Source organism: Bos indicus, chromosome 22 (genome assembly GCF_029378745.1).
Source record: "Bos indicus isolate NIAB-ARS_2022 breed Sahiwal x Tharparkar chromosome 22, NIAB-ARS_B.indTharparkar_mat_pri_1.0, whole genome shotgun sequence".
Classification (NCBI taxonomy): Eukaryota; Metazoa; Chordata; class Mammalia; order Artiodactyla; family Bovidae; genus Bos; species Bos indicus.
In genome coordinates, this window is record NC_091781.1 from 57,500,900 (window position 1) to 57,526,557 (window position 25,658).

The 25,658-nt window shown below is 53.6% G+C and overlaps 1 protein-coding gene across 6 annotated transcripts in view; it reads right to left on the reverse strand.

Annotated features, from left to right (window-relative positions):
* Positions 1–541: 541 nt before the first annotated feature.
* Positions 542–25,658, reverse strand: part of C22H3orf20 (chromosome 22 C3orf20 homolog) — a 58,481-nt gene continuing 33,364 nt past the window's right edge. For 3 of the 6 annotated variants that reach the window (XM_070776957.1, XM_070776958.1, XM_070776959.1), the window contains 8 exons: positions 23,459–23,590; positions 18,001–18,124; positions 16,481–16,733; positions 11,647–11,950; positions 9,517–9,624; positions 8,387–8,529; positions 1,799–1,933; positions 543–1,174 (listed from right to left, as the gene is read on the reverse strand). In XM_070776957.1, coding sequence (XP_070633058.1) covers positions 1,078–1,174; positions 1,799–1,933; positions 8,387–8,529; positions 9,517–9,624; positions 11,647–11,950; positions 16,481–16,733; positions 18,001–18,124; positions 23,459–23,590 — 1,296 coding nt within the window. In that variant the 3' untranslated portion in view covers positions 543–1,077. Of the gene's footprint in view, positions 1,175–1,798; positions 1,934–8,386; positions 8,530–9,516; positions 9,625–11,646; positions 11,951–16,480; positions 16,734–18,000; positions 18,125–23,458; positions 23,591–25,658 lie in introns of all 6 variants that reach the window. The other 3 variants (XM_070776956.1, XM_070776955.1, XM_070776960.1) reach the window with 2 other exon arrangements.

Below are 25,658 nucleotides of genomic sequence, written 5' to 3' on the forward strand. Positions count from 1 at the left end.
TCATTTCAAATCCATTTTTAGGGGAACAAATATATAATTCGAAAAAAGCCTTTGAATGATACAAAGGATAAAAATTAAATGTCAAAGAATCGAACGTAAATAGCATCTATTCACAGAGGGAGCGTAAGGAGCTACATGTAGAACTCGTCACGGACCAGGGCTTGAGGTCTCTTCTGGGCTTGCAGAACAAGGCAGAGCCTCTGGAGTCCTCGCCCTGCTGGGGAGTGGCTCTTGAGAGCCTGTGACAAGTGGACCCACAGCTGATGTGACATTGGCCCCACTCAGGGACCACCAAGAAGGAACTGGAACCGCAGAGGGGGCTGCCATCTCTGCGCTCAGGGGAGGGGCAGCCAATCCATAAAAGGGTACCGGGGCTGGGCTCACGGGACGCCCACACGTGGAGGCCATGGGGCTCTGGCTGTCCCTGCACCACCAGAGGCCCCAGGGTGCGCCCCGTCCCTGCCCTGTCACCTCCCCCCAGGCCCCTCTCCTCCCACCTCCCTGCCCCTCAGCCCGCCTCCTCCCTTGTTCCTCCACACACACCCCTGCCCCACTCTCCCTTCTCGGGGCGCTCTGTCCCTTCCTCTGTCTCTTCTCCCACCCGCCTGGCTTTCTCTCTCTCTCTCTGCTCCCTCTTCTTCCTCTCACCCTGTTTTCCACCTGGGCCAGAACCTGGGCCCTTCCCCACCCAGCAAAGGCCACTCAGCCCCACACTAAGCAAAGCTTAGTCCCACCTGAGACCTCCCCAGGGTTCACGTGTCATCGGCTCAGCCCCTTGGAGACCTTCGCTTCCCTGGGAGGCTCCTGGGCTGACTGCACTGGCCACAGAGGAGGCTCTGGGTGGGAGGCACCGTACCTCTAAGGCCTTGCACTGGAAAGGGCTGTCAGGGCCTCCGGCTTCGTAGGAGCCAGCGCATCCCATGGCTGCACCCGGATGCTGGCGGCATGCTCGTTTATTAAGCTGAGTTCAAAGAAGGGGTGGGAAGCTGGAGAGGCAGGGCGGGGGGTGGGGGAGCCCGGGAGGGGCATGGGAGGGGCTGCATCTGGGCCACGCTCCAGGTGGCCACGGGGGTGGCATTATTTCTTGGAGGCCTGCTTCTTCCAGGTGGCTGTCTTCTTATTGCTCTTCCAGGCTTTGTTGAGAGCACGCAGATCCAAATCAGCCTGGATGATTCTAGAAACCAAAGCAGAGAGAAGCAGGCACTGGGCAACGGGTGGAGAGGGCTGGTCTGCCAGCACCCAGGCCTCTCTGGCCTGAACCGGGGAGGGCGGGCCCCGCCGCCTCGCAGCTGGACCCCTGGGTGTTGCTCCGATCGGGGGTCCTGGTGACACTTGTGACCTTCCTGGATGCTCAGTTTGGCTTTTCTGTCTTCATGAGAAATAAGTGGTTTTCATGCAGAACATGATTTGCTTCACCGTTACCACGGCCAGCGCGTTGGATCTTGAAGGCCTAGGACGTTTCTTGCCAGGAGGCAGCAGGCAGTCTCAGAGCAACGGGCCTGGGCCGTGGGGCTTCGCCGAAAAGTCTACCAAAGGCCTCCATCTCCACCACCCAGACCACTGCCGGAAGCACCAGGGAGCTGCCTCCAGGGCCAGCTGGACATTGTGCTGATAAAAAGGGCCAGGTGTCGGGGACTCCTGGAGGACCCACGCCCGAGGGGGCAGTGACCTGCCCGAGGCCCTTGGCTCCACGTGGCCTCTGCAGCCTGTGGTGGAGCCGGGAGCCCTTCCGTGAGCCACACCCATTCTGCCGACCACAGGAGGGTCCCTAAGCCCCCCGGCCGGGGTGGCCACCTACTTCCTCTCGGCTTCGGTGGAGGGCTCCTCCAACTTGTCCCCCAAGGCCAACGAGGAGAGGCTTCCTTGGACGTCCCCCGAGACCGCTTTCTTGGATGAGGTGGGGTCTTCCAGGCCCGGGACGGAGGCTAAAATGCTGCAGGGGAGGCAGGGAGGGGAGGTAGCGCTCAGTGGAGGCACAGCCGGTGTAGAGGGGGCCCGGGCCAGCTGCCCTGGCTCGGCGCCAACCCGTCAAGGTTCCGGTTCCAAGAGAAAAGGGCACTGGAGCTTCTCCCGAGGTGGATGGAAGGAGGACCCCCCCTGGGACCCGAGACTCCCTGGATATGTTTCCCTGGCTTCTGTTTACAGCTGGACCTGTCCTTAACCCTATGTCTGCCACATCGGTACACCCAACACTGACCACTGGAAAAGTCGGCCAAGGGGGCTCTGCAGGGCAAGCAGAGAGAGGCACAGAGGCCCAGCAAGTTGGTCCCCATGTACCGGGTTAAGGGTTGACTCTGTCCCCCCTGATCCTCAGGCTGGAGTCCTAACTGCTGGGACCCCTAGAACGTGACTTCATTTGGAAATGAGGAGTAGAGATGGAGTCACACCAGAGCAGCGTGACCTCTCATCTACCTGGGGTCCTCACAAAGGGGGGAGTGTGGACACAGACATGCCTGGGGGACGCCTCATGAAGATAGCCATGCTGCCTGGCCTGGGAGCCCCCAGGAGCGGGAGGGGGGCATGAACAGACCCGTCCCTGGCCCCTGAGGAGGGAGCGCAGCGCCCACGCCTCCGTCTGGCCTCTGGCCTCTGGCCTCCAGCCTCCTGAGATTCCGGACGGCACCTGCTCAGGCCTTTGCAATGCTCACCCCTCAGGGCACCTCAAGGCTCTGCAGCCATCACGGACGATGCACCCTCTCCTCGGAGAGCCCGGCCTCCAGAGGCGGCTCCCTGGTGGGCTCCCCTGGGCCCAGGGCGGATGGCGTGAATGGAGGGGGCCCTCCCTCCTGGCAGCTTCAGGGCTTCTCCCTGGCACTGGGCCCCACCCTTCACGGTGCCCTCCGTGGACCGAGCCTGGGGGTGCAGCTGAGGAGGAGAGGCTCGCGATACTGGGCCCGGCCCACGCCAGCTGCCGCTCCTTCCACTGGGGCTCCTCCGCCTCTTGCGATGTAGCCATGCGTCAAGTGGCACAGCCGGGAAGCGCTTCCCCTCATGGATGGTGGCACTTCACAGTTTACAAAGCCTCTGCTTCAGTTTATACGGAACACTACAGTTTACAGAGCCTGGCGAGTATTCCATGGGCGCTTACGGCACTGTGCTCTGTTTGAAACGCACTGTTCAGAGAGCTGGTCAGCTGAGAAGGGGTTCTGGCATTTACGAGTGTCTTGTGGTCGACGGAGAGCTTCACAGGGTGCCGGGTACCTTACAGTTTGTGAAGCACATTCCTAGCTCCCAGCTCAAGGCTGTCTTTGTGTTTGGGTCGAGGGCACATGGAGTTACAGGACGCTCTGGAGTCCACGGGCCACGTCAGTGTTCATGGCCCCTGTGGCTGGTGGGGCAGGCGACACCTGACAAAGGACTCGATCTTTCAGATTTCACCTCAGTCTGCACAGTGCTCCTGGGCTTACTGGGCACACGACAGTTTACAAAGCATGATGTCATCGCAGAGCACATCACCTCTTAGAGCTTCTCGTTCTCTTGACTCCCTGCTCCGAGACGGTCCTGGGAGCACGGGGTCTTCTCCCTACTGGTAGCGGGCAGGTGGCTGTCTGATGCTGTGTGCGGGGTGCCGCCCGGCCCCGCCTCTCCTGGCATTTGCCTGCCTTCTCTGTTCCCTACGCCAATGGAGGGGCTGCAGGAGGGGCTCCTCGCCTGCCAGGCCTCTGTAGGGGGCTCACCTCCTGGACACATCGCCCAGCTGCTAGGCTGGAGCCACAGCTTCACTGTCCTCTCCCCACCGCCCTTGCCAGGCCCTGTGGGCAGGCCCAGGTGGCAGCAACCACAACAGCGGCGGGTGGATCTGTGTCTGTGGCCCTGAGTGTGGGCCAACCTGCCTCCCTGGGCCCACGCCCTCTGAATCCAGGTGGCAGCAGGGCTTCCCTGGTGGCTCAGGCAGTAAAGAATCTGCCTGCGATGCAGGAGACCCAGGTTCAATCCCTGGGTCAGGAAGACCCCCTGAAGAAGCAAATGGCAACCCACTCCAGTATTCTTGCCTGGAGAATCCCATGGACAGAGGAGCCTGGCGGGCTACAGTCTATGGGGTTGCAAAGAGTCAGACATGCTTAGCAACTAAACCACCACAGACAGAGATGGCAGGAAAGCAGAGCCCAGTGGGTGCGTCTCCTGAGACTTCCTGTGCTGGACACATGGCGGGGTCTCCTCACCCCCACCCAACCTGCCCCTGTGCCCCAGATGGGTTGTGGCTCGTCATCTTAGGAACTCAAAGCACCACCAAGTGGAGAGGCAGAGTCAGGCAGAGCAGGAAGGACCCTGGGTGAGGGGTGACCAGCAGAGGATTCACAACAAGAGTGGGGGTGACCCTAATGGGGAGGCACCCCCACCCGAGCCCTCCACAGCCCCCAGCCACGGAGCCCACCTTGGGGAGGCCTTAGTGCCTGGGGCCTATCAAGGGCTCCACACCTGTGGCCTTGCCCTCAAAGCTGCCTGGGCTACCCTACTGCTCAGACCACCCCCACCCCTGGCTGCCAGCTGCACCCACGGTCTGGGAATCTGGTGGCCCAGCCTCCATCACCCCTACCCCGGGGGCAGGGGTGAGCACCTGGAGTCTCTAGGTGCTTCCAGGAAGATCTCACTGCTCTCTCCTGGGGGAGTGGGGTCCTTCCTGCCCCGGGTCGTGTCACCACCTTGCCCTGGTCCTCTCTGCAGCCCAGCGTGCCTCTGTCCACGGGCACCCATCGCAGGGCCTGCCAGCAGCATAGCCTGCCATGGCCACAAGGAGGCCTGCCCGAGCCCCATGAGGGCGGCGGGAAGAGCAGCCACCAAACACCCAGGTGGCAGCAGCTCAGACTCACGAGGCACCGCCTCCCCAGGACGCCACCCTGTGTCCTCCCAGCTGTCCTTCTGACCCAGCTGCTGTCCCCCTGCCCCAGGCTCTCGTGACCGTGCCAGCCTGCTGAGCCCTCCCGCGGCGGGGGGCCCTCTGTGCCTCCCATCAGGGGCCCCCTCGCATGCCGAGCCCTTTTGCCACTGCCTGAACCCTGCCCCAGAGCCGCTGTGTGTCAGAGAGAAGCCAAGGGGGTGAGGAGACGGCTGGGCCAGCGTGGACGCATGCTGAATACAAGGCTCTCAGGGACGGAGGCTATCTGCTTGATGTCTCTTGTCTCCAGGCTGGCCCTGGCTCCCAGCTGTGGCTCTGGGTACCGGGTCAGGAGCCTTCACTGGGCCTCGCATAGGTGGCCCTGTCCTGGGGGTCAGAGACGACGGCTGGGGCCATGCCTGGAGCGTGCTGCTCCTCCCCTGCCTCCACTCAGCCTGGCTGGCTGTGTGCTGAGGGGCTCGGGGAGGCTCCTTCCTGGGTGGGTCTGTGTGGGAGGAAGGAGCCACAGCACAGAGCACCCGGAGACCTTGAGGGAAGGCAGGCTCACCCTGGGAGTGCGGGCTGTTGGACCGGTTGGTGGGGCAGGGAGGGGATGATCTGGTGGCCGGAGGGAGAACGGGACCTGGAGCTACTGGAGAGGAAAGCAGGGGCGGGAGGTGCTTTGAGACCAAACCAGCCCTCACCCCCAGGAGCCCACGAGCCGAGGAAAACAGCCCCTTTCCTCCCTGCTGCGGCAAGTACCCACAGAGCATCTCCGTTCCCCTCTTCTAAAACTGTTAAAAGTGTGTAACACAAAATTTATCACCTTAGCAGCTGTTCAGTGTACAGTTCAATAGTATGATGTATACAGCATGACGTATGTTCACACTGTTGGGCAACAGATCTCTTCAACTTTTTCATCCTGCAAAGTTGAACCTGTCCCCGTTAAACCAACCTCCCCATCCCCGGGCCCTGGCAATCACCAGTCTGCTCTGTCTCTACGGCCCTGACTGCTGTAGGGGCCTCACGTAAGTGCAGTCGTGCAGTACTTGTGGTGTGTCTGGCTTATTTCACAAAGAAATAAGCGTCCCGGTTCATGCATGTTGCAGCAGGTGTCAGAATTTCCCTCCTTTTTAAGGCTGAATAATACTCCACTGTGTGGACAGACCACACTTTCTTCATCCACTCATCCATCGATTGGGTGGTTTCTCCAATGCTTAGTGCGCTTCACTCCCTTTCACGTCAGTTTCCGGCCCTATGGATGAGCAACGGTAGTGCAGACCCAGGTCTTGTCCACCTCTAAATCCCTAGGGCCAAGCGCAAGGCTGGGCAAGCAGCAGCTGATTAGAAATTGACCAAGTGGCCTGACTTTCAGGCTGCAAAGGGGTGGCCTCTGGAGAGAGGGCTCTCCCATCACTGGAGGCATGCAGAGGTGGCCGGTGATCAGCAGACACCCTGTTTGCCAGCCTCTTCTTGCTCTGATCCGGCCTCTGACGCCCTGGGACAAGATCAGCCCTCGGTCTTCATTCAACAGACATTTCCCAAGGGCCTCCTTTGTGCTGGGCCCTGAGAAGAGGATGTGAAGACAAGAAAGCGGGGGTCCAGGGCTTGTGGGGCAGGGCTCCCAGCCCTCCGATGGCTTCACACACGCTGAGACCTGCAGCCACTTCCCACCCACTGCCTGGGCCTCACGGAAGGGCCGGCCTCAGGTGGCCCCGCCCCCAGGGCTGTAGGAGTCTGGGGCCTTCCCGGGAGCCCTGTAGCACCCCCTCACTGACCATGCCCTGGGCACCCCCACTCTTATGCTGTTTGCCACAGTCAGCCTCTGAGAGGACCCACCCCCAGCCAAGGTCTGACTGCAAGACGTGAGAGAGCCCAGGCAAGAACCACCGGGCTGAGCCCAGTCAGAGGCAGTAACCAACGGTTCTCTGGCTTCACACAGCCGGGCTGAGCCCAGTCAGAGGCAGTAACCAACGATTCTCTGGCTGCACACAGCCGGGCTGAGCCCCGTCAGAAACAGTAACCAACGGTTCTCTGGCTTCACACAGCCGGGCTGAGCCCGTCAGAGACAGTAACCAACGGTTCTCTGGCTTCACACAGCCGGGCTGAGCCCGTCAGAGACAGTAACCAACGGTTCTCTGGCTTCACACAGCTAAGCTGGGGTGATCTGTTTCACAGATACAGACAGTAGGAACTGTTGTTATGGCAACATCTTCTGGTAGAGATGCCATTCCCTTTTCCCCCGAGTGCTTTAAAACTGTCAACGTTATAGGCCTTTTGAGAATTTGGAGGCGTCCTACTGGTTTATAATATTTTCAGGAATCTGCCCCTTTCCAGCTGTAAGAACCTGGACTGTGTGCATGTTGCGGGGGGTCGGGTGGGAGTGCGGGTGTGGTGAGTACGCACACGTGAGCACACACCTGTATGACTTCTTTCCCCACAGCATCGACTCCCTTCAGAACCCTTGATCGCAGCAAAGTAGGGACCGGGCGCTCCTTCTGGCACGAACAGCAGCACCGGGCACTGTGGCTAGCAGCCTCTCAGGAAATGCTGGGGAGCGTCTGGCCGCCGTCGCCCAGGACGGGGTGCAGCGTGCTTCCCCTCACCTTCCCACTTGACAGACACACAAGCGGAGGCTGTTAGAGCCTAAGCGCTTGGCCCAGATCGCACAGAGAGGTGGTCTTTCTCCTGCCTGTCCCGCCCCTTTTATCTTAGGCATACGCAGGGTTTTCCCTGTAGCTCATCCTTTTGAGGACGGCTATCCCTTGTGTAACAGTCTTTGGCAGCTCCAACACCCCTCAGTGGAGGGCCGGCCTTCTTCTGAGCTATTCTGAAAGTGCCTCCGCCCATGGCCTTGGCTCATCTTCTGTTTGGCCCCTCCGGCCGTGTCTCCCCTCCTCCTTCTGTCTCAGCGTATTTTTATTTAGAACTCGCAGCCCCACTGCCTCCATCTTCCCTTCCCCCGGAATTGCTGATGAGCTCGTCTCCAAGGACCTCCAAGCTCCCCACTTTGAGTTTCAGCCACAACTTTCCTCTCCACAACGTCAGCGTCTGCCCTTCCACAGGCTCCTCCAGCTCCTGCCTTCCCCACTAAGCATTCCAGGATTCTGGGGTCATGGCCTGACCTCCACATCCCTCCAGGAGTGGATTTCTCCCCAGACCTCTTTAGGGTCAGGCAGACATTCTGACAAAGCCCAAACTCAGTGCCCTGGCGAGACACTGGTGTCAGGACTCCTAGAAAACTGAGGGCCTAGTAGGAAGAGCGGGCTGCCGGACTCAGCGCGGTGGGGGCGCAGCCACAGGCAGGCCCGTGATGGCGGGCAGGCAATGCTTCTTAGGCAGGTGCGGCCCAAGTACTCAAGAATCCGTGCAGACTCCCAATACCATCGTCAGCAGCGTCATAAGCCCCAGGCTTGTCCCTGGACCAGGCCATATGCTTTTGCCACCGAGACACCTACCTTTGTTTCTCCCACACCAAGGGGAGCCCAGGCACCTCCCACAGCACCAGCCCCTCCCTTCCAGCCACCCTGCCCTGCGCCTAACCCTCACCCCACCCGCTTCATGTTTTACCTGAATTTGTAGTTCTCAGGCAGGAAGTAGCCCATCTTGCAGTCCTGTCGAGCCTGGAAGATCTGTTTCAGCAGATTCTGCCTGCTGAAGCCATAGCCATTCAAAACGCAGCCCCCAAAAAGTAGCTTTCCCCCAGCGAACATCTGTTGACACACAAGGACACAGCGCAGGCTGCCCTCAGCACCAAGTCTCAGGACGGGCCGCTGCTCTCAGAGCCTGTTCCCGGATCCCAGCCTCCCTTTGGTGCTCCAGGGAAGGGTGTGCTCTCGCCCAGGTGCCCCAGTGAGTATGGCCGAGCCTGTTCCCTAGCCAGACCTCTGGGTCAGAGGGCGGCCTCACCGTCCCAGCCTTTGCTCCCTGCAGGCCGGACCGGCTAAAATGCCCCTTCCCAGAGCCCTGGGGCGAGAAAGTGTCTTTCTTCTCAGAGGCCCCTGACCCGCTCTGCCTCCAAGCCACTTATCCCGTATCGCTGATCGTCTGGTCCTGGCATACGGGGGCCCCCGAGGGCAGGAAACGTAGTTTCTCCTGCTGCTCTCTGAACCCCTACCCTCTGTCTGTCAGTCTCAGCGAGAGAGGCCTGTCTGAGGTTTCTGTGCAAGGGTAGCTGTTTGTTGCGGCCCAAACCAACAAGGAAACAACCAACATTCCACAGAAGGAGCACAAGTAGAGAAACAGAGACAGTCTCACGCTGCAGGTAAAAATCATAATTAAAAAGCAGGATCTCAAAGTCAGAACATTCTTGGGCAGGCCAGATACCAAAATGAGAGCGGGGTGTGGCCCAGGGCTCCCCACAGCGCCAGTGCCGGCAGGTACCCAGTGAGAACAATGAGGCCATCTGGAGGAGATGATAGAGTGATTCTTTTTCTAAACTGCATTTTCCAAAATCTTTGGGTGAAGCATCCTCTGCTCCTTCAGCCTCCTGGGATGGGGACGCGTGGGGCCAGCCTGGGGTGGGAGGCTGGGTTCGGGGGACGAGGGTCCAGGCTGCAGCCCCAGCTCAATGTGCTGGGGGCCTCTCGGTCTGTGCTGCTCTCTGGGCCTTGGCCTGGCCCCTATGCCTGCAATTCTGTGAGGGTAGCAGCTGCAGAGGCCAGGGTGGCGGCAGCGGGTCGCCCTGGGCCCTGGCTCACCAGAATCATGCCCTGCATCACAGCGTACTTCTTCACCAGCAGGGGCGGGTCCCTCTGCAGCGGGCTGTCCAGGTCATAGCACAGCAGGCGGTAGGGGTCGTGCCGGCACTGCCGAGAGAGAAAGCAGTGCCTGTCACCCCCACGCCAAGGAGACGCGCTGGGATTCTCACGTTCTCTGCCAGGTCAGGCTCCTCCGAGCCCCGAGCCCTGCACCACAGCCCCTCTAACTCCTGCCCAAGGGCCCTTCAGCCCCTGCTGTGACCGTCCCTTGACCATCCCCAGAGGATGTCTCAGGTCCATTCAGGGCCCTCTACTGGTGAAGATCATCGCAAAGACGACTGCTCACACCACGTGACCTCCACGAGCCAGCCTCCTGGGTTCTGCAGGATTTGTTTCTCCCCTTTACCTGGGAGGAGCCCTGCAGAGATCTGCAGGTGAGTCCTGTTCCTGGGGGTCCCCCTTTCCAGGACTCCTCCCCGCTCTGTCTACGCCGGCTGGCTGCCCCTCTGAACACCCCTGGTCACCCAATCCAGCCAGAACCTGAACTGAACTTATACTTCTGGGTACAGCCTGGTCAGTCCAGAGTAAAGCTGGTCTCTCTCCGCTCCTCCTTGGATGCTACAGATCCACTGATATGACTGCTGTGTAATGTGATGTCTTCTGATTTTATCTGTCTTTTGTTCCAGGTGCCCCTAGCTATCCTGTCTGCCCTTTCAGTTTAAAATGTGAAACTGCACCCAGGGTTCTAGCTATCAGAGCAGAGGAACATCAGGGAACATTTCTGCCTTAACCGAAGACCCCAGAACGGTGGAACCAGAGTCACTGTGAGATCCACCACCCCCGGGCCTGTCCTCTGTCCTCAAATCCCGCTCCTGCACTGCTTCAATCACCTCAGGCCAGACCTGTGCCATTCACACTGCCCACACTGGGCCACCGCGCCTTTCCGTACTTCCAGACGATTATTCGTGAACAATGAATAGCCCTGAGATAAACTAAAGTCAACGCTAACCTCCCACATGGCCAGGGATGATATCCATACACGGGCAGATGCAGAGCAGGTACTCAGTAACAATGCTCATGGAATCTAACGAAACTGGAATTGGCTCCAGAAAATACATGTGGCTTTGATGTATGAGCCCCATAGGAAGTCTTCTGGCCTCTGATCAGAAAGGTTCCACTGCCAAGCCCCGGGCCCTGGCTGGCGTGCAGACCCGAGGGGGGACACTCAGGGGTCAGGGAGGTGGCACCCGGGGGAAGAAGGCTGGAGGGGGCATCCCCAGGGCATACGTGGAAACTTAGCACTCAGGGTTGCAGCTGGAGGAAGAGAGGGCCAAGCAATGGGTCTGAGAAGGCCCAGGGCACCGAGGCTCTGCAGGTAGTCAGCAGGACACGGGGCTCTCGTGCTCACACGTGCTCACACCTGGGCCCTCCGCGCCCCGTGGTCTGAGGACGGGGTCACCGCGTGGAGCGTGCCAACCCTGCCGGGAACGGCTAAGACTTGGGAACAACTCTGCAGCAAGGAGACGGGGTGGATTCCACGCACCCCTGACTGACCGACCCCTAGGACTTCAAGCACAGTGAGCTGGAACCTGGAGCAGCCACTCCCCACCCACTTTCACACAGGCCGCTGCCTCCGCTGGGAACACTCACCCACCAGCAAAAGCCTCTCTTCCTGGGAGCCGTGAGCTGACCCTGAGACGGGCAGCCCTGTTCTGGGATCCTACTGGCCCTGTCTTCTCACGGCCCTCGCCGGGGCTGCCATGAGTGCCCCCCTGGGCACAGGACCCACACTGGGGTGCTCGGCCATGAACACTCCAGAGCCCTGAGGGTTCCATGGTGAGTGCAGCTCCTCTAAATACTCAGTCTAGTGCATGACCACCATGTGCAGCTTGTGGTCTGGAAGAAAACAGCAGCACCCTGATGGGTCTCAAGGTCAGAATAGGCCCCCACCTAGAGTGGTGACGTTCCTCGGGGACAGCAGCATGAGTGGGAGAGAGCAGGAAGAGCGTGTGCGAAGGCCCAGGGGAAAGGCGATGGAACAGGGCCCCCAGGCGCTCAGTCAGAGGCCCAGCCCATCCCAGCCCTGGGGGTCTCCCCTCCACCCGCCTCCTGGGCCTGCACAGGACTCACCTGGATGCAGGGAGAGGCGCGGCCCTGCTGCCGGTGGCTGTAGAGCATGTCCAGCAGCCACTGGAGTTGCCCCGAGCTGGTGGGGTTCTGGCCCGACACGACCCCGAACACCAGCACCTGACTGGGGTCTCGGGGCGCTGACAGGAAGCGCTCCAGCTCCACGTCGGACACCAGGGGCGCCCGCACCAAGCACCTGCAGCCGGCCCGGATGTCCTCTTTGCTAATGAGCTTCCGCAGCACCAGGGGGCAGTCGGAGAGTGAGGCCGCCCACCTGGTGGGGCTGCGAACCTCTCTGGCCTTCCCTCTGCCAGGAAGAACAAGCAGGTGGCACTCAGTGGGCGGGGCGCAGGCTCCAGCAGCCCAGTCCCAGACCCAGGTGGACAAGTCCAGGTGGCCGCGGAGCTGGAGTCCAGATCCAGGCAGTTCTAGCCTGGCCTCCGCCACCAGTGTGCCGCTCTGCCTTCAAGGGGCCCCCCTAACCTCTCTGTGCCTCAGTTTCCTCTGGTGCAAAGCAGTATTCACAAGGGAATCCATCCATCCAACAGAATCATCCTGAACACCCTTCTTTCTCACACATCTCATGTCCCATCCAGTCTATCAGCAAGCTTGTCCACTCTACTTTCAAAACAAATCGAGGATCCAACCACTTTCCCTGCCCACACTTCTAGGAACACACCGAAACCCTCAACTGCTCTTGCCTGGCTGCCTGCAAGTGCCTCCTAATGGGTCTCTCAGTTATCCTGTTATAACCAGGTGGCTCAGCTGGTAAAGAATCCACCTGCAGTGTGGGAGACCTGGGTTCCATCCCTGGGTTGGGAAGATCCCCTGGAAAAGGGAAAGGCTACCCACTCCAGTATTCTGGCCTGGACAATTCCATGGACTCTATTACATGGGTTCGCAAAGAGTTGTTCATGACTGAGTGACTTTCACTTCACTTCTTAACCAAGTCACACCCAGACATGGACAACTTATGATTATCAAAGGGGAAAAGAGTGTCGAGGGATAAATTAGGAGCTTGGGATGAACATATACACACTACTGTACATAAAATGGGGCTCCCCAGGTGGCCCAGTAGTAAAGAATCTGCCTGTCAATGCAGATTCATGGGTTCAATCCCTGGGCTGGGAGGATCCCCTGGAGGAGGAAATGGCAACCCACTCCAGTATTCTTGCCTGGACAACTCCATGCACAGTGGAGCCTGGTGGGTTACAGTTCATGGGGTTACAAAGAGCGACTGCACACCCATGTACGTACAGAAGATAAGCAACAAGGACCTACAGCACAGGGAACTCCACTCCTATCTTGTACTAACCTGTAATTCTGTAATATCATTTAAGGAAAATAACCTGAAAAGGTGTGTGTGTACTTTGTTGTATGCCTGAAATGTTATTAATCAACTATGCTGTTGCTGTGTTTACTCACTAGGTCGTATCTGACTCTTTGTGACTGCATGGACTATAGCCCGCCAGATTCCTTTGTGCGGATTTCCCAGGAAAGAACACTGGAGTGGGTTGCCATTTCTTCCTCCAGGGGATCTTCTTGACCCAGAGATTGAACCCTCATCTCCTGCATTGGCAGGTGGATTCTTAACCACTGAGCCACCAGGGAAGCCCATTAATCTATTACACTTTAAAAACATTTTTAAGAGTCAAGTCACACCATGTCACTACTCTCTTCCAGCTCCCATCTGCACAGGATAAGAGCCAAAGTCCCTGCGAGGCCCTCCAAGCCTGTGCTTGATCCGGCTCCTTTCTCGCCCCCTTGCTCGCTGCACCAGGCGCTGTGGCCTCGTCTCACCCTCCAACCTCAGGGCCTTTGCTCCTGCCATTCCTGCTGCCTGCTTGGCTCTACCCCGAGACACCCACTTTCTCACCTTCTTCATGCCTCTGTGCAAATGTCACCTTCTCAGTGACACTTTCTCTGACCGTCTTGTTAGGAACTGCATCCTTCCACCACCAACAAACGTCCCCTGTCCTCGCCTATTTTCCTTAGCACTGCTCACAATCCAAAATGATATACATTTTGCCTATTTTGGTTGTTTTATTTCTCCATCCCAACAGAACAAAGATTACATGAATCCATGAGTTTGGAGAGTTCTACTCAGCAGGATAATAGTGAAGATTCAGTTGTTGCTGTTCAGTGGCTAAGCTGTGTCTGACTCTTTGGGACCCCGTGGACTACCAGGTTGCAGGTTCTACCAGCACACCAGGTTCCCAAGTCCTTCACTATCTCCCAGAATGTGCTCACACTCATGTCCATCGAGTCGGTGATGCCATCCAACCATCTCGTCCTCTGTCACCCCTTCTCCTCTGGCCTTCAATCCTTCCCAGCATCAGGGTCTTTTCCAACGACTTGGCCTTTTGCATCAGGTGGCCAAAGCACTGAAGCTTCAGCTTCAATATCAGTCCTTCCAATGAATATTCTGGGTTGACTTCCCTTAGGATTGACTATTCTGATCTCATGGCAGTCCAAGAGACTCTCAAAAGTCTTCTCCAGCACCATAACTCAAAAAAGTCAGTTCTTTGGCACTCAGTCTTCTTTATGGCTCAACACTCACATCTGTACATGACGACTGGAAAAACCATAGCTTTGACTAGATGGACCTTTGTCAGCTACGTAATGTGCTGCTTTCTAATATGCTGTCTAGGCTGGTCGTAGCTTTTCTTCCAAGGAGCGAGCGTCTTTTACTTTCATGGCTGCAGTCACCATCTGCAGTGATTTTGGAGCCCAAGGAAATAAAATCTGTCATGTTTCCACTGTTTCCCCATCTATTTGCCATGAAGTGATGGGACCGGATGCCATGATCTTAGTTTTTTGAATGTTGAGTTTTAAGCCAACTTCTTCACTCTCCTCTTTCACCCTCATTAAGAGGCTCTATAGTTCCCCTCACTTTCTGCCATTGGAGTGCTATCATCTACATAACTGAGGCTGTTGATATTTTTTTCCCAGCAATCTTAATTCAAGCTTGTGATTTATCCAGCATAGCATTTCACACGATGTACTGCGCATAGAAGTTACATAAGCAAGGTGACAACATACAGCTTGTTGCACTCCTTTCCCAATTTGGAACCACTCAGTTGTTCATGTCTGTTTCTAACTGCTGCTTCTTGACCCACATAGAGGTTTCTCAGGAGACAGGCAAGGTGGTCTGGTATTCCCAACTCTTAAAGAATTTTCTGTAGTTTGCAGTGATCCACACAAAGGCTTTAGCAATAGTCAATGAAGCAGAAGTAGATGTTGTCCTGGAATTCTCTTGATTTCTTTATGATTCAACAAATGCTGGTAATTTGATCTCTGGTTCCTCTGCCTTTTCTAAACCCAGCTTGTACATCTGGAATTTCTCAGTTCACATACTGCAGAAGCCTAGCTTGAAGGATTTTGAGCATAATCTTGTTAGCATGTGAAATGAGAGCAACTGTACAATAGTTTGAACATTCTTTGGCATTGCCCCTCTTTGGGACTGGAATGAAAACAGATCCTCATAAAATAAAATGAACAGTCTCTGTGGACCTACAGGATCTAGCAGACATACACATACTCTATGACAGCCATTTCACATCCAGAAACATCCCAACTAGAAAGAAGGACATATGCAAACACCAGCATGGTTTGTCATTACCCAAACGGTAACCAACCTAAATATTTGTCAACATTAGGATGTGCAAAATTTTTAGTGTAATCCTACAATAGATTATTACATAGCAATGAAAAGAGGCAGAATTTTGCCACACAGAACAACATGGATAAATCTCACAGTATAACATTGAGCAAAAGAGGCCAGACCCCAAAGGATACATACTGAATGGTTCTATTGAAATAAGTTAAAAAATAAACACAAAGCTATGAAAGGGAAATTCTACTACTTCTTGGGGCCGATGGGGTATGCTCACTTACAGATACACACTGAGCTATACACTTAGGATTTTTTTTTTTCATTTTTCTGTATTTTATAAAAATCTTTAAAGCATATAAGAGATACCTTGATCCTATGCATTTTTCTAAGTTTTCTTGAAACCTCATGAATCAGATGGTGTCACTTCCTGCCTTACAGCTGCACAACGGCTTCCTCTGAGGCTCACGGGTGCGCCTGGCCCGGCTCCTGCCTGCCTTTCTGTGCTCACTCTGCACCCCTCTCCCACCTTCCTCACGATGCCCCGCCCTGGCCTCCTCACTTTCCCTCACACACACCAGACTCGTTCTTGTCTCGAGGTCCCTGTGCCTGTTTCGTCCTCTGCCTCACGTTCCTTCCCATCCTTCTTCGTTTCTAATCCTTCAGGCCTCTATTAACATATCTCTTCAGAACTGCTTCCCCGACCGTCTACCTAGGGGAACACATACCACCCCCCTTCCCAGTCACTCTCCATGCTTGGGGTGGGCTGGCCTTTTACCAGATGGTAAAAATCCTGGTCTTTGCAGCGCCAGTGGTCTCATTCACAGTGACGCACCATTTTTGTCCTCGCAGGAAAGCTGTTACAGACCACAGATGAAGGAGTGGGCATGGGTATGTCCCAATAAAACCTTACTTATGGGTCCTGAGGTTGGAATTTCCTATCATTTCACATGTCACAAAAAAACTCTTGTTTTTCCTCCTAAGCATTTAAAAACATAAACATGACTCTTAGCTAGCCCATAAACAAAGCAGGCAGTGGGGGCCAGATTTCAGCCCTGGCTGTAGTTTGCCAGCCTATGCTCTAACCCTTTCTACTTTCTTCCCAGGCTTTATCCCCATGTAAAATATTTTAGCTGTTCACATGTCTCTCTTCTATCTTTTCTCCGTTTTTGTCCACCGTTGTGAGTCTCCTACCCATCTTAGCATCTGACACATGAAGCCCACCTGCGTGGAGCCATGGCCTTGGTGTGGAACTTGCTGGGCTTCTTCCGCGTGGGGCTCACAGGAGCCGACTCAGGCTCTTCCTTTGAAGCTACTTCAATCAAGGACTCGGGTCGGGCTGACTGCGACCGTAATAATAGCATATCTCCTGAGTACAGACTCAGCTTGGTGCTGCGCTCGGGGAAGAGCCCGGACTTCAGTCTGGTCCGATTGACTTCTGCCTCTTCCTTTACTGGATATTTGATGGTGAACAGGCCTGTGGACAGAAGACCCTGGGGTTGCTCCCCTGGCCACCGTGCCCTCTCTGAGCCTGCACTGCCTAGAGTCTGATGCAGGACTGCCCCCACTACTGTTGTCTGGCCCAGTGCTCCCACCCCAGTGCGAGTGGTGGGCCAGTCAGAGATGGCCGAATGGAAGAACACATCAATCTCAATTCTGGCCCTCTGTCAAGAACCCAGCTCTGATCCCTCCTGCCCTGTGGGCCTGTTTCGTTCAGCTTTGTGTTCTTATAGCACTCAGTGTAGAGGCTGGGTGCCCAACGCGTCCCCACTGTTCCTGGTGCCTCCAACTCTGTTCTTTGCTGTACTTACTTTTTCTTTTGCTTTCTCTACTACACTGGCCAGAGACCTCTCATTTCTTCATTCACTTACCAAACATTTCCTCAATGTCGGGCACTGGGCATAAAGATGATCCCCCACAGGGTTCCCTGCCTCTGGGAACTCCAAGCAGGAGTTGGGGACAGGGATGGGAAAACAAAGAAATATTCATAATGCTAGGAGGGAAGACTTATACTTAGAGCATGGACAAAGTGCTGTGGGAGCCCAGAGGAGTGTGTGGTCTGCTAGAAGGTATGGGAAGGCTTTCCAGAGGCAGCACGTAGCTGAACTGAGTATTTAGGGACAAGAAGCAACTCCCCAGGGAGGCCGTGGGGGGCACCACTGCCCTTGTGTGCCCAGCCAGGGGGTGGCATGGGGTGGGACAATCAATGTTTCTCCGTACCCCGGCCCATGAGCAGTGAGGAGGATAGCCCAGATATGGGAGGGGTCTCGAGGCCACCCACGCTGGCCCTGGAGACTCTGCGGGCATGACAGGGTCAGCCTGATGACTTGGCTGCTTTTCTCTCTTCTACCAAGACCTTCAACAAGGAGAAGAATAGGGGGTGCAAGTGGATGATGGACGATATGGGAGATGGAGCCAAAAAGTGAACCCTGTATAGGTGGGTATGAGGAGAGAGAGAGCAACAGAAAGACCAAGAGAGACCCAGGAAAAAAGCAATCATGTGGAGACATAAAGACACACAGAGAGCTCTCAGAAGCTGAGGCTGGCAAAGGCCGCCATTATCAGCTGAACGGCCCTGAGAAAGCTCCTTCCCCACTCTGAGCCTCGTCATTCCATCACCAGTGGGGAATCCTGCCGCGCCATCTCCCTGGGGTGGTGAAGAGCTGTCCTTGGAGGTGACCTGAAGGTGGCCGAGGATCTGGGAAGCCTGAGACAGGACTGTACCCCCGTTTCTGCCTCCCTACCTGCCGCCAGCAGGATGGAGTTCATGAACTGGGACACTGTCTTCTGAAACCGCCTCTTGATCTCTGCCAGGGCCCGGCTCATCTTAGATATCTTTTCGTCCATGATGCTGATTCTGCGGGTTATCTAGGGAGAGGCCGAGGGAAGGGCATCAGCAGCAGCCCCACTGGGAGCCGTCTGCCCAGCCCAGTGACCACAGGCATGGCCCTGGCACAGAGGATGTGCTGTCCCTGCAGGGGACCCACCTTGTCCCCTCGGCCCAGTGAATTCCTGCACGCTGACTCAATCTGCCTCAAATGTCCCCTACCCCCAGGGACGCTGGTTGCTCTGGGCAGAACTGTTCCTTGCCTTGGACCCCCACTGTGGTCTCTATGCGGTCTGAAGTCAGAGGTTAGGTAGCCCTTTGTGATCAGCTGCGTGGAAGCCTGTCTCCCCAACCAGACTCCAACCTCCTGGAGGACAAGCATCGGCTCTTGGTCTCCCTTGTATCTGGGAGCCAATCACACAGGAGGTGCTCAGTTTATGCTTGTTGTATTCTGAGTAACTGTATGGACAAATGCCTCTCAGGATCCTCTGCTGCCTGCATGACCCTCAGAACCCTTTTCACCCTGCTGGCAGCTCTCAGCTGAGAGGCCGCCGTGTGCCAGGGTTCCATAGACTGACTGGTACCCATGGGCACCAGGCCAGGTCTCTAGCTCAGTTTGGGATTACTGCAAAGGGCCACCTTGGCTCCACGGCTCCTGGGAGGCGAGTTGAGGCCATCCTGCAGGTCAACCTCTGCTTCTGCTGGGGTGGATCGAGGCTCAGCTTCTGGAGCTCATGCAATCAGTGTCTGACTTTTTTTCCAGGAAGTCCTGGCCGACTTGCTAAGCCAGCAGTAATCACTCTCCATGCTGAGCTTGCACACCTGCTCATTCCTGGCTTTTCTGCCCTGGATTCTGATCACCTTTTACTTTCTTTATCCCTAAAACTTCACCAGTCCCCTGAAGCAGGGTCCATGATGTCTGTATCTCCCACTTCACACAGAGGAGGTGGGAAGTAATTTTTCCCCTGAAGAACTGAAGCCTCAAGTAGAGAATAGGGTGGGTGGTGGACAGATTTTTGAAGAACAGTGACGTCAGCTACATGTCTCTCTTTGTCCTGCAGGCAAGGCTTCTGTAAAAAATGCCCCGATTAACAGCAAAGCCTGAACCATCCTTCTGATGGTTGGTCCCAATCTCTGTCTCTGGACTAATTTTATTTATTTTTAATTTATACCCAGTCTTGCTTCCAAAAAGGATTTGAGGCAGTACTGGGTGAATAAAGCATTTAAAATGAGGCATTTCCTTGCTTCCAAAGTGCTGCCTTGATAGAAATACTTAGTGAGGAGCCTGACTGCAGGGCCATAAAATCTGGGACTGCCACTCTACCTGTCACTCTGATGGGTGGTTCCTTCCAGGGTAATGCGTGTCTGGGGAACCATTTAACAAGTTTTCCAATGACAGGGACTGTGAGGGAAGAGGCCACCTTACCCGCATCCCTCAGCTTCCCTAGATGACCACAGGTTTGCTGATGGGTGACAGGTAGCCCCAAATACACACACACACACACACACTCATGATGGAGCTGAACGGAATTTTAAAATCCCAGGAAAGAAGTGTGGGAAAGTTGGGTGGGCCTTTACACTTTACTATACAAATGGGGAATCTGAGACCCAGGACGGGATGGTAGATGAGATGGCCCGAGGCCCCCTCCTAGACAAGGATCTCTCTCTCAAGATTTCATATAAAAATACTGAGATGTTTAACCTGCAAGCGAGGCTTGACATTTGGAAATCCTGCTACCCACGATAAGCTTAATAGTTCTTCATTTGTTGTTTTTCTGGTCAGAAGGTTGTAAAATCCAGTACACCACCCTGCATTCTCAAAGAGAAGGGGTTATGACGAGGATGCTTTGGGGCAAGTCAGTTTCCTCTGTCAACATCAACATCGAGGCTACCATCGAGAATGCAGTGGTTTTCAGAAGCTGTTTTAATGTATTTGCCTATTTATCCCTACGCTAAATGTCCCCAAGACAGTTATGCTTTTTGAGTTACAACGTTCGTATATGATTTCAATACCTTAAACCATGAAATTTTTGCACCTTGTTTTATGTCACTGGATATGTTCCAGTGTTTCCTACTTTACAGTCTGTGGGAACTTAAATAGAATTTATATCCTGTTGTTGTGTGAAAATTGTATATCTAAATCTTAAGTATGTTGAATTGGTTCATAGTGCTCTTCATGTCTACCGTATCCTTCTACTTTTTCCAATCTATTAATTCTATTAATTTTTGAGTTTCATATTGAAATTCCAACTAAAATCTTAATTTCTCTACTTAAAAAATAACTGTAATATACAGTAGAACTGTATGTAAGTTTGTTCTGTATTTTTCAAATCTCCTGTAAATGTGTTACCATACTTTTATAATTTAAAAAAATAAAAAAGAAAGAGTTACAGTGTACTTGTTAATAAACAACTTTCAGCTTCCTTCTGCACCGTCAGCCTCTGCAAGCTTCTTTAGTGGGAATTCCACCTTTAGATTCCTGCCGTAGATCTGCTAGAAATATAAGGCAAGCTGCACATGTGGTTTTAAATGTTTCTGAAGCCACATTAAAAAGTTCTCAGAAGATGAAATAAATTCTAATAACATATTTATCTAACACAATACGTCAAAAATATGATGACTGCAACATGTAATCAAAATAAATGATCGGTAAGAACTGTGACGTTCGCTTTTCACACTGAGTCTTTGAAAGTGTGTGCTTTCACTTCCAGCCCATCTCAGCCTCGAGCTGTCACATTTCAAGTGCTCAATAGGCATTTGTGACTCACACTACCGTGTTGGAACACAAGGCTTTGGACCTCTAATTCTAGCTCACGAAGGCTGCACTTAGTTAAGGAAATGTAAGATGTGAATGACTGTGGGGCTTTCCGAGGCCCAGAGGGCATGTTTGGATGTGGGCTTAAACGTGACTTCTCTCGGCTGTTTCATGAGGGTCTTCAACTGCTTACATCATGGTTCTCAGCCGTGTTCCAAATTTGAAAGATTATCAGACAGGAGGGTGCCAGGAAAAAGATGCATTACTGCAATTTTATAGGCACAAAATTTTTCTATTACCTACTGCCTCGATAAATCAATGCACATTTAAAAAATACAGTATCAAAAGGTTTTCAAGAAATATAGACATGGGACTGCATACATTCTGTGTACTTAGGCACCCAACAGTGACATTCAGAGTAAGAGCAGGGGACCACATTGACAGGATGGACTCAGCACAGTCATCTGTCTCAGCCCAGAGGGACTCAAAACCCGGAGGCTGCTTTGTTTTAGGTGTGGGGAGTGTAAGCTGAAGTCACAGGCATCTCAGTTTCCTGGCTGCTTGATGAGACCCTTGAATGAACCCAGCACCCCCTCAGCTTCCCTCGCTCCCCTACACCAAGCTGGTGAAGCTGCATCACAACCACGGTGATGCTCGTGCCCCTTCCATTAGGCTGAACGTATTCACAGACAAGAAGGAGTGAGGCTTCTTAAATATCCCTGGCGGGCAATCCAGCACATGGCAGCTGCCAATTCATGTTTATTGAATTAGCTAATCAATTTTAAAAGTTGAAATGCTACCGAAATGTAAGAAAAAACAGTGCAGTGCTTCCCTCCAGGAGAAATACAGGAGTTCTCCGTATCTCGCTCAGGTATCACTGCTGCTGCTGCTAAGTCGCTTCAGTCGTGTCTGACTCTGTGTGACCCCAAAGACGCAGCCCACCAGCCTCCCCCGTCCCTGGGATTCTCCAGGCAAGAACACTGGAGTGGGTTGCCATTTCCTTCTCCAATGCATGAAAGTGAAAAGTGAAAGGGAAGTCGCCAAGTCGTGTCCGACTCTTAGCGACCCCATGGACTACAGCCCACCAGGCTCCTCTGTCCATGGGACTGTCTCCAACAAATGTCTGCCTCGCCTGTGCCCACAGAAAGGGAAACTGGGACACTTCTGAGAGTTAAAGTGAAGTGAAAGTTGCTCAGTTGTGTCTGACTCTTTGCCACCCCATGGGCTATACAGTCCATGGAATTCTCCAGGCCAGAATACTAGAGTGGGTAGCCATTCCCTTCTCCAGGGGATCTTCCCAACCCAGGGATCAAACCTAGGTTTCCTGCATTGCAGGTGCATTCTTTACCAGCTGAGCCACAGGGGAAGCCTAAGAGTGGAAGGGAAGCTACTAATCATTTCTGGGCTAACAGGTGTAAGCCAGGACTGGGCCGGGGAAGACTGGGAGGTGTGGTCCCCCTGCTTCTACTCCAAGCAAGCCAATCCCCTGTGTGTAATGCCAGTGGCTGGTGCCACCAAGGAGTCCTTGGCTACCCCAGTGTCTCACAGTGAATGTCAACTGTTCTCCTCTAGACTTTAAACTCCTGGGGGATCAGGGACTTTGTCCCCTTCATCCTATCCATCTCTCTGCAATACTATGGACCGGCACAGAGGAGGTTCCATGAAGACCCAGTGAATGATGAACTGGGTTTCCAGACTCTTTCACTGTCTCACCTGCCCCCTTAGCAAGTACTTCATCTAAAGCAGTCCTCATAGTGAGTCCTGGGGCAACAGACACAAGTAGGAATCCCCAGTTCAGTAGAGAAGGCTGGCTTATAAATAAAGCAGTGTTGGAATGAGGTGAATCATGGCTGGGAGGGCTGAGTAAGGGGCCAGGAGTACTCTACCTGGGATAGGCAAGGAGGTGGTGGAGAGGATCAACATGCGGGCAGTGGTTCTATCCAGCACCATCTCTTCCTCTTCTGCCAAAAGCACCATAATCTTCCTTCAGGAACACACTCCTGCCTACTCATCTGCTCAAGTGGCATACCAGGGGCTGATCACACCCCTCGGCTCCTGGGCTGGACACGACACTCAAGCCTGGCCAGTGAGAGCACCACACACTTCTGGCCACAGAGAACATTCCAGGTATGGGCACCAGATGGAGCCAATGATGTTAGTGTTGGCACCTCTACTGGAACACATAGCAAAAGAGGTTCTTTTTCTCTCGGGAAAACCAAAGCTGGAAGAACAATGAGCCTGCAGAGGCTCATGACCATCTGGTCACCATGAGGTGAGAAAAACTCCTTGAGAACGAAGCCAACAAAGAGGAGGGCAGAGCGAGGGGATGGGAAGATCTTATAGAATGCTTTGAGGGCCTGGATCCAGTCATGTCTGACGCTGCCTATCTACAGACTGACTTCTCAGTTTACTGAGCCTACACTGTCTCTTCCCATGCTTAAGCTAGTCTGCACTGGATTCTGAGGCACCTGAAGACACTCGACACAAGTTTCAGAGAGAAGACAGTACTAAAGTCTGACACTGAATGATGAGAAGTCCACTAGGCAGGGAAAGAGGTCAGGCCTTGTATGGGGTGAGACGCTCTGGGCTCAGCCCCGGGTGACTGGTCTATGAGCCTTACCCGCTTATCGTGCGATATCCCGTGGGGACAGTTGCTGGCCGATATGGGGAGCGTTACTGTCTCATTCATGGAGGTGAAGGTGACCATCATAGCGTCCTGCCCGAGCACCGTCAGCTTCATTTGCTCATTCACCTGTGGATGAAGGAACCAGGACTTGGTGGGTCCCTGCTTCTGCTGTCCCACACACTGTTCCTGACACATCGAAAAACACAAAGCCCCTCTCGGCCTGGGGCTGAGGGAGCCATAAGATCTTTCTGGTTATTATGTTAGAATCTTGCTTTCATGGAGAAGACAAAAGAATCCCCATTTCTCTTTGAGGGATCAGCAGAAAAAGTAAGGATGTTTCTTTACCACTGCCCCTTCCCTTTCCAACCCAAACTTGTAAGCAGCTATGAAGGAGATGGAGGGATCCAATAGCCGAGTCAGCTCTTACCAGGTTGATTTCCCCCACAGAATGGGAAAAAATACAACAAAACAACTATCCCAAGGCTCATAAGAGTGAGCAAAACAGGCAGATTTCTGAGTCAAAACTGAAAAGGACCAACATGGGATGAGTTCTTTGTGGCCCAAAGAACCAAAGGACAAAACCTGGGGCAAGCCACAGTCACAGGAAAGTAAGGAGAGCTTTACAGAAGGGGTAGAGAAATAGAGTCCTGGATGCTACTGATAATCAGGCCACGGCTCTAGCTGATCCCTGGACCACGTGTGAACAGTGCAGACTCAAGGCAGCTTACTTCCAGGGAAACAGAAAACTGAACTGAGATTTGAGCTGCTGCCCACTACTGGTGAGACAAGGTTTGCACTATAACTCTAAGTAAGTCCACTGCCTGTTAAAACAAAACAGTCAACACATCAGAGCTCAGAGACTCCAAAACATAACATCCACAATGCCGGCAATCCAGAACGACTCAACATGTGAAGAACCAGTGACGTGTGAGCCATTCTCAAGGCAACAAATAACCAATCCTGTCTGATATGTCCCAGATGTTGAAATTAGCAGACAAGGGTTTATAGCAGCTAATTTAACTATGTTCGATAAAGCAAAGAAAGACATACCTCTGATGAAAAAAATTAGGAAATCTCAGCAGAGAAACAGAAAATATAAAAAGCAGCTAAATGGAAATTACAGAGTTGAAAATAAATACCTGGAATTTCTAACCTTCCTAGGATTAGCACAACAGCAGAATGGAAACGACAGAATAAAGTCAGTGAACTTGGAGATATATCCATGTAAATTATGTAATCTGAAAAATAAACAGAAAAATATTAAACAACAACAAAAACAGCAGAGCTTCAGGGACCTTCAGGACAATCTTCAGTTCAGTTCAGTCGCTTAGTCATGTCCGACTCTGCAACCCCATGAATCGCAGCACGCCAGGCCTCCCTGTCCATCACCAACTCCCGGAGTTCACTCAGACTCACGTCCATCGAGTCAGTGATGCCATCCAGCCATCTCCTCCTCTGTCGTCCCCTTCTCCTCCTGCCCCCAATCCCTCCCAGCATCAGAGTCTTTTCCAATGAGTTAACTCTTCGCAAGAGGTAGCCAAAGTACTGGAGTTTCAGCTTTGGCATCATTCCTTCCAAAGAAATCCCAGGGCTGATCTCCTTCAGAATGGACTGGTTGGATCTCCTTGCAGTCCAAGGGACTCTCAAGAGTCTTCTCCAACACCACAGTTCAAAAGCATCAATTCTTCGGCGCTCAGCCTTCTTCACAGTCCAACTCTCACATCCATGCATGACCACAGGAAAAACCATAGCCTTGACTAGACAGACCTTTGTTGGCAAAGTAATGTCTCTGCTTTTGAATATGCTATCTAGATTGGTCTTAACTTTCCTTCCAAGGAGTAAGTGTCTTTTAATTTCATGGCTGCAGTCACCATCTGCAGTGATTTTGGAGCCCCCAAAAATAAAGTCTGACACTGTTTCCCCATCTGTTTCCCATGAAGTGATGGGACCAGATGCCATGATCTTCGTTTTCTGAATGTTGAGCTTTAAGCCAACTTTTTCACTCTCCACTTTCACTTTCATCAAGAGACTTTTTAGTTCCTCTTCACTTTCTGCCATAAGGGTGGTGTCATCCGCGTATCTGAGGTCATTGATATTTCTCCCGGAAATCTTGATTCCAGCTTGTGTTTCTTCCAGCCCAGCGTTTCTCATGATGTACCCTGCATAGAAGTTAAATAAGCAGGGTGACAATATA